General features: G+C 51.2%; 1 protein-coding gene across 2 annotated transcripts in view; it reads left to right on the top strand.

The window, feature by feature from the left end:
• Nucleotides 1-7,985, top strand: part of Oasl (2'-5'-oligoadenylate synthetase like) — a 15,716-nt gene extending 7,731 nt beyond the window's left edge. Inside the window, exons 3-6 of one of the 2 annotated variants that reach the window (XM_021187017.2) lie at nt 327-490; nt 3,024-3,265; nt 6,027-6,174; nt 6,976-7,985. In XM_021187017.2, coding sequence (XP_021042676.1) covers nt 327-490; nt 3,024-3,265; nt 6,027-6,174; nt 6,976-7,476 — 1,055 coding nt within the window. In that variant the 3' untranslated portion in view covers nt 7,477-7,985. The remainder of the gene's footprint in view (nt 1-326; nt 491-3,023; nt 3,266-6,026; nt 6,175-6,975) is intronic. The other variant, XM_029533725.1, reaches the window with a different exon arrangement.
• The last annotated feature ends 256 nt before the right edge of the window (nt 7,986-8,241 follow it).

The raw sequence follows: 8,241 nt of genomic DNA on the forward strand, positions 1-8,241 counted from the left end.
GAGGGGGGGAGAGAGAGAGATTGAGAGAAGAGGAGAAAAGACCGGCCATGAGCATGTGGGGGTGAGGTGGGGAGAGAGGGGGAAGAGGGTAAGGAGAACAAGAGAGAGAAGATGGGGCAAGCAGCCCCTTTTACAGTGAGTCAGGCACCCCTGGCTGTTGCCAGGTAACTGTGGGGCGGAGCTTAGACAAAAAGCCAACGTCTGGTCTCTCTGGAGATAAACCCTAATCTAATGTGTGACCAGGCCCTCCCCAAAATGCCTACTTAGTCCACGCTGGACTCCAGAGTCTCCCTTCACTCCTCTGTCTTTGCTTCCGCCCTCCTCAGGCCCTTCCCGTCCCAGCTCCGAGGTCTATGCGGATCTGATCAAGGCTAATGGGTACCCAGGAAATTTCTCTCCATCCTTCAGCGAGCTGCAGCGAAACTTCGTGAAGCATAGGCCAACGAAGCTGAAGAGCCTCCTGCGGTTGGTCAAACACTGGTACCAGCAGGTGAGGGGGCCGCCAGGGTGAGGCTGGGGGAAAGGCATCAGATGGGGTTGGGGGAAAGGTAGGCAGATGCTAGGGCATCCGCAACCCACAGCAGCTACTGTCTCCCTGGGCTGATGTCCACTCCTGTGGTTTGTGAACGCTAGGCTCAACAAGTTCAAGACTAAGGAGGAGATGGATTCCTTAAAATCCATTCATACAACTCTGCCTCTCGGTGGTGACAGCTTCTGCGTCCAGGTCATCACTGGACTGACTTCTTTTCAAGTGTCACGTCTGGTATCTGAAGCGAACCCAGTATATTTCGATGCAGTGGGTGTGTAGAGTTATCTAAATTGAAAAAAAGGAGGCATCAAAAATAGCCCCTCTGCATGCACGCACGCACTTCCGCACTTACAGTGGGAGGGCGGTCTTCTTGTAAAATAAACAGATACACTAAGAGACAGGAGTTGTGATGGGGCACATACCTATAACCCCAGCCCTTAGGAGGCTGAAGCAAGCCGGACTCCATAGTGAGCTCCAGGCTAACACAGTGAGACCTGCCTCAAAGACAAGTAAACTAGAGCCAATTCAGCAGTTAAGCGCTCGTACGACTCATGCAGAGGAACCGAGTTCAATTCCCAGTACCCACATCAGGCAGCTTGAAACTGCCTATAACTTCCAGCTCTAGAGAATCCAGTGCCTCTGGCTTCCGTGAGCACCCATACACTCGCATGCTCATATACATACATGCGTGCACACACATACATGATTAAAAATAAAGTAAAAAAAAAAATGTAAAGGGTCTGGTAGAATTCTACCTCTGTCCCCTTGGATGGCACTGTCCACCTTTACCTGTGAATATTCATCTCAAGTTATACTTCATAAACTCGCTAATACCGAAGTGAAGAAGTAGAGAGGTCGCCCGTGCATGGATTATATTGTAATCAATTTCCTCTTTTATAAATATTAGCTGTCAGGTGGAATTCTCATCTGTAAGCCCCCTTCATGCCCACCCCCCTCCACTACACACCCTTGAGCCTGGGCTTCATAATCAAGCCTTGAGAAAATTGAAAAGAGCTATGTCTTAGTTTGGGTTACAAATTGCCATAATGAAACACCATGACCAAAAAGCAAGTTGGGGAGGAAAGGGTTAATTCAGCTTACACTTCTGTGTCATAATCCATCACTGAAGGAAATCAGGACCAGGAGGCAGGAGCTGATGCAGAGGCCATGGAGGGGCGCTGCTTACTGGCTTGCTCCCCATGGCTTGCTCTGCTTGCTTTATTATAGAACCCAAGACCACTAGCATAGGGATGGCTCCACCCACAGTGGGCTGGCCCCACCCACGATGGGCGTGGCCCTCCTCCATCAATCACTAAGAAAATTCCCTACAGTCTTACAGCCTGATCTTCCCAAGGCATTTTCTTAATTGAGGTTCCCTACTCTCAAACAACTTCAGCTTCTAAAACTGCCCAGCACAAGCTAGTCCCAGTGGTTTTAGATTTTTACATAAACAGCGGGGGCTGGGCAAGTGGCTTAGTAACCAGCTTGAGACACAAACATGACCACCTGAGCCCAGATCCCGCAGCCACATAAAAAGCTGAGCACAGAGCCAGGCGTGGTGGCGCTCGCCTTTAATCCCAGCACTCGGGAGGCAGAGGCAGGTGGATTTCTGAGTTCGAGGCCAGCCTGGTCTACAAAGTGAGTTCCAGGACAGCCAGGACTATACAGAGAAACCCTGTCTTGAAAAACCAAAAAAAAAAAGCTGAGCACAGTGGAACGCCTCCCATCCCAGCACAGGGGACGCCCTGGGGCTTGCTGGCCAGCTTGGTCTAGCCAGTGAGAGTGAGAGCAATCCAGTTCAGTAAGAGAGCGACTCTCAAAATGTGGACAGCGATTAAGGAAAATACCTCATGCCGCCCTCTAGCCTCCACCCCCATGCATACATAGTATTAAACACTTATATGCACATACAAAAAAAAAAAATTAAATCTATCTGGTGAGATGTCTCAGCGACTTAAAGGTGCTTGACAGACTAGCTTAGCGACAGTAGTTCAGTCTGATCCCAGGAATCCTTGTAAAGGCTTAAATTGAACTCTGACATCCACATAGGCCAGGAGGAGGAGGTGGGGGAGGGAGGAGGGAGGAGAGAGGAGAGAATGTAGTTAAAAAAAATAAATTGCCAGGCGCGGTGGCGCACGCCTTTCATCCCAGCACTCGGGAGGCAGAGGCAGGCGGATTTCTGAATTCGAGGCCAGCCTGGTCTACAGAGTGAGTTCCAGGACAGCCAGGGCTACACAGAGAAACCCTGTCTCGAAAAACCAAAATAAATAAATTATATTCCCCTAAATTTGAATTCAGGCACAATTTCATGTCTTCTGGACTAACCTAGACCCTTAATCCTAAAACAGGGAAGCCAAGGCCCAGGAAGGGAAAGTCACTTTGCCAAGGTCGCACAGCTCATGGGTTAGAGTTTGAATGTTCTGCCCCTGGGCCTGGGTGTCATCTTCACACGTGACCTTGGCATCTCTCTCTGTCTCTTCCCCACTCTCTTCAGTATGTGAGAAACAAGTGCCCCCGGGCCAACCTGCCCCCTCTCTATGCCCTGGAGCTGCTAACTGTCTACGCATGGGAAGCAGGCACCCAGGAGGATGCCAACTTCAGGCTGGATGAAGGCCTCGCCACGGTGATGGAGCTGCTCCAGGATCATGAGCTCCTCTGTATCTACTGGACCAAGTACTACACACTGCAGCACCCAGTCATTGAGGCCTGTGTCAGGAGACAGCTCAGGGGAGAAAGGTACTGTGTCTGTGCTCCCCGCCGAGTCTCAGAGAGAGAGAGAGACAGACAGACAGACAGAGACAGACAGGGAGAGAGAGACAGACAGACAGAGGGGGAGAGAGACAGACAGACAGAGAGACAGAGACAAGGAGAGACAGACAGGGAGAGACAGAGAGAAGGGGAGAGACAGAGACAGACAGAGACAGGGAGAGAGAAACAGAGAGAGACAGACAGAGAGAAACAGACTGACAGAGAAACAGAGGAGAGAGACAGAGACAGACAGAGAGACAAAGAGACAGAGAGAGAGAGAGACAGACAGACCAGGGGAAATGTGGATTTTTTTTTTTTTTCAAGACAGAGTTTCTCTGTATAGCCTTGGCTGTCCTGGAACTCACTCTGTAGACCAGGCTGTCCTCGAACTCAGAAATCTGCCTGCCTCTCCCGAGTGCTGGGATTAAAGGCGTGCGCCACCACGCCCGGCGGAAATGTGGAATCTTACAACCTTATTGAATATACACCAAGACTACCTCAGACGTTGATGCTAAAATCTCAAGTGGACAGACATCAGGTTTCCCGAGGGTCATAGGGGATACGACTCTGTTCCCTGTTTCTCAAAGCTACGCTCCCACCCCACCTTGCCCTAAACCGTTTCAGTGCTTTTCCTTAAGAAAGCCAGGGGCAAGTACAAAGGCTGAGTTCAGAGCACCTGCCGAGCATGCACAGTGACTAAGGCTGATGCCAGCATGGGCACAGGCGGAGATGGGTCATCATTGTCATCCTTGTCACACACTGAGGTGTGCCCAGCACCCCAGTGCAGGGTGCCGAAGCTTGGAGAAGCACACAGCTTGGATAGTATACTGGAAGGCAGTCTCTTGAAAAGGACAAAGGACCGAAGGGACAGAGCAGAGGATGCCTCATCAGGAAACTGCCTGCTCTGTGATTCGTTTTCCAATGCCCTGCACACATCTACACACACACACACACACACACACACACACACACATATACACACACTCACACATGCGCACTCACGCACACACATATACACACACACTCACACATGTGTACTTGCACACACACATATACACACACTCACATGCACACATGCGCACACACACACACGCACAGGCACGCACACACCAGCACATACACATTAAATGTAATTTTTTTTAGATGTATTTATTTTATGTATGTGAGTGCACTGTAGCTGTCTTCATACCAGAAGAGGGCATCGGATCCCATTGCAAATGGTTGTGAGCCACCATGTGCTTGCTGGGAACTGAACTCAGGACCTTTGGAAGGACAGTCAGTGCTCTTAACCTCTGAGCCATCTCTCCAGCCCACTTCTCTCCAGCCCACATTAGATGTAATTTTTAAATCAACAAACCCAGAGTAAACTGGTATTTACAATGTTGACTGCTAAAGATAAAAAAAAAAAAAAAAAAAAAAATTGTGTTGTCTTAGTCAGGGTTTCTATTGCTTTGATAAAACACCATGACCAAAAAGCAAGCTGGGGAGGAAAGGGTATGCTTTTTGTTGTTGTTTTTTTTTTTCACCTTACACTTCCACATCACTGTTCATCAGTGTAGGAAGTCAGGACAGGAACTCAAGCAGGGCAGGAACCTGGAGGCAGGAGCTGACGCAGAGGCCATGGAGGGGCGCTGCTGACTGGCTTGCTCCTCATGGCTTGCTCAGCCTGCTTGCTTATAGAACCCAGGTCCACCAGCCCAGGGATGGCCCCGCCCACTATGGGCAGGGCACTCCCGCCTTGATCACTATTTGAGAAAATGCTTTTACAGCTGGGTCTCGTGGAGACATTTCCTCACCTGAGGCTCCTCCCTCTCTGAGGGAGGGCTTATTCTTGGAAACCCACTTCTGCATCTTGGACAGAATCTTAGCTTCCCTCTTGCTCCTGTTCTCCCTCCATCCCCCGAACACACAGTACCGTTCTTCCTGACAGGCTCCGGGGTCCACTGCAGGCAATCTCCCAAGGGGCCCAAGCAGACTCCACGCAAGCCGGTCATGAATAGTCCTTCAGGGTTTGCAGACCAGAGAGACTGTTTAGAGGCAGCCAGAGCTCTGCCCTGGTGAGAGAGAAGAATCAGAACAGCTGAGAACCATCATTACCAACCGTGAGAGTTTGAGGTCAGCAGAGGTTGGTTTAATTTAATCCTTTACAGGCCTTTAATCCCAGCACTCTGAAGGCAGAGGCAGGCAGATCTCTGAGTTCCAGGCCAGCCTGGTCTACACAGAGAGACCCTGGAGAGAGAGAGAGAGAGAGAGAGAGAGAGAGAGAGAGAGAACTTAAGGTCTACGTCTCTGTTCTCTGACCTCTACAACAGGGATAACCATAATAATCCCTTATAGAATTGTTGGGAGAATCAAAGCAAGCTCATGCAGGTTAGGTTCTGGCCCAGGGCTTCGAAAGCAATCAGTGGATGTTGGTGGTGCCACTGGCATCGAAGGCCACTCAGCCAATTTGCCCTCAAAGCCTGCCATGGCCTTGTGACACCTCCCCTGCCAAGTGAACATCTGTGACTGTTCCAGGACCCAGTTTACAGCCTTGTCCTACCCACACCCCTCTGATTCTCTGCATTTCCCTGAACGGTCTCCTCAAGGAGATGAGAAACCTCACCATCTCCACGTCCCCTCTCCTTGACGGGCAGCTCTGGGGATGCATGGATGCTCAGTTGCTGGAAAGAATGCAGGCTGGGAACCACCTCCCTAGCCTATTGGCTCCCGAGCCAGGAAGAGCCTGGGCTTCGTCTCTCTGTTGCAGGCCAGTCATCCTGGACCCAGCAGACCCCACCCACAATGTGGCAGAAGGGTACAGATGGGATATAATGGCTCAGCGGGCCAACCAGTGTCTGAAACAGGACTGTTGCTATGACAACAGGGACAGCCCCGTCCCCAGCTGGAGGGTGAAGGTAATGAATGGTTCCTCCTTACCTGACACTCTAAACACTACACTGCCTCACCCAACAAAGTGGGGAACAGCTTTTCAGCTTTCCAGCCAAATAAAGCCAGAGATAGGCAGGAAAGTATAAACCTTGGGGCTTGTTTGCGAAACAGGAACTATGCAGTCCTAAAGCTTGCTGTATAGACCAGGCTGGCCTCGAACTCACAGAGATCGACCTACCTGTGCCACTGGAGTACTGGAATTAAAGATTTGTGCCACCACACCCAGCCTGTGACTCAGTGAAGCAGGGCCTCTCTGTGTAGCCCAGGATACTCTCAAATTCACAATCCCCACCCCCACCCCTGTTATATGCCCCGGAATGACTCATACCCCACCCCTCCCCTCCCTCTGGGCTGGAGGGATTTTTTTTTTGAAACCTTTACAACCCTAGCTTTAGAGTCCTTCCAAACCCTGCTGTGTCCTACATTACTTTTGCTATGCAGTGAACACTGTGCTGCGGAGGCAGGTAATATCACTTTGTCTACCAAAGGGGAGGATGGCCTACCTCAAGGGGCTGAAAATGTATCCATGGGAGGTGCCCAGCTTAGAGCCTACAAAGTGCTTGGCGCTCCCTAAACATTTGCTGCTGCGGCGGAGGAGGACGACGAGGAGGATAAGGAGGATGAGGGAGATGAGGAGGCGGGGGACAGAGTGGGGGGTGGGGAGGGGCAGGGAAGATATTTTTGCTATTACAAAGATGAATCTGGGAAGGGAATTTGTGGGTCACGAGACAGAAATGCGAGCCTAACCCCGCCTCCGTCTCTTGCAGAGAGCGCCCGATATCCAGGTGACCGTGCAGCAGTGGGGGCACTCGGATTTAACCCTCTGGGTGAACCCTTATGAACCCATAAAGAAACTGAAAGAGAAAATCCGACTGAGCCGGGGCTACTCGGGTCTCCAGCGCCTGTCCTTTCAGGAGCCCGGCGGAGAACGTCAGCTCATCAGAAGCCATTGCTCGCTCGCCTACTACGGAATCTTCTGCGACACCCACATCTGCCTGCTGGACACCATCTCCCCCGAGATCCAGGTCTTTGTGAAAAACCCGGACGGCGGGAGCCACGCCTATGCGATCCACCCGCTTGACTTCGTCCTGACCCTGAAGCAGCAGATCGAAGACAGGCAGGGCTTTCGAAGCCAGGAGCAGCGGCTGGAGTTCCAGGGCCAAGTCCTGGAGGACTGGTTTGACTTTAAGTCCTATGGCATCCAAGACAGCGTCACGATCATCCTGTCCAAGAAGTCGAATGGGGCAGCTCCCTTTGCGCCCAGCTAGCTTCCTCTGTCGGTGGCTCTGCCTGTTTTGTTTTACTATCTCATCCTAGACTCAGCCTAGTTACCCCTCCGACCCGTCCTCTGCCGGGATGGTCCAAGTCTTCAGTACCCTGCCAGCAGGGAGCCAGAAGGGGTGTGAGAAGTCTCATACAGCCAAACACTCTTGTGTGACAATGGAATTCTGCAGTCACCTGGGAAATCACACCAGTACCTCTGCCATCCTCATGGCCACGCTGTCAAGAATGCTACGTCAGTGAATGGCTGGCCTCACCCACAATTTTCCCTTGTTCAGAAGAAGCCAAACATCTTCCTAAACCAATCACGGGGACCCTGCTTCAGGTTGTCCCACCTCCAAATCCTTCCCACTAGGGACCTCCATCAGGGTGGCTCTGAAGCCTCCCCTTGTGCCCCAAACCACTTCTGCCTGCCTCCGACTATCCAAGGCAAGGGGGGGGGGGATATCAAGTTCCTTTCAAATGGAGAATAAAAATGCCATTGTTTCTTCCCAGATGAGTGGTCCTCATTTGTCACCACAGATGCCTCTCAACTCTGTGGATTGATGGGTATAGGGAAAATGAGTCAAAAAGAGACAAAGCCTGGAAGTTGGAGATTGAAGATGAGACAGTATTTAAAAGTTCTTTCTGGGCGTGGTATCACGCCTTTAATCTCAACACTTGGGAGGCAGAGGCAGGTGGATTTCTGAGTTCGAGGCCAGCCTGGTCTACAAAGTGAGTTCCAGGACAGCCAGGGCTACACAGAGAAACCC

Source organism: Mus pahari, chromosome 23 (genome assembly GCF_900095145.1).
Source record: "Mus pahari chromosome 23, PAHARI_EIJ_v1.1, whole genome shotgun sequence".
In the NCBI taxonomy this organism is placed as follows: domain Eukaryota; kingdom Metazoa; phylum Chordata; class Mammalia; order Rodentia; family Muridae; genus Mus; species Mus pahari.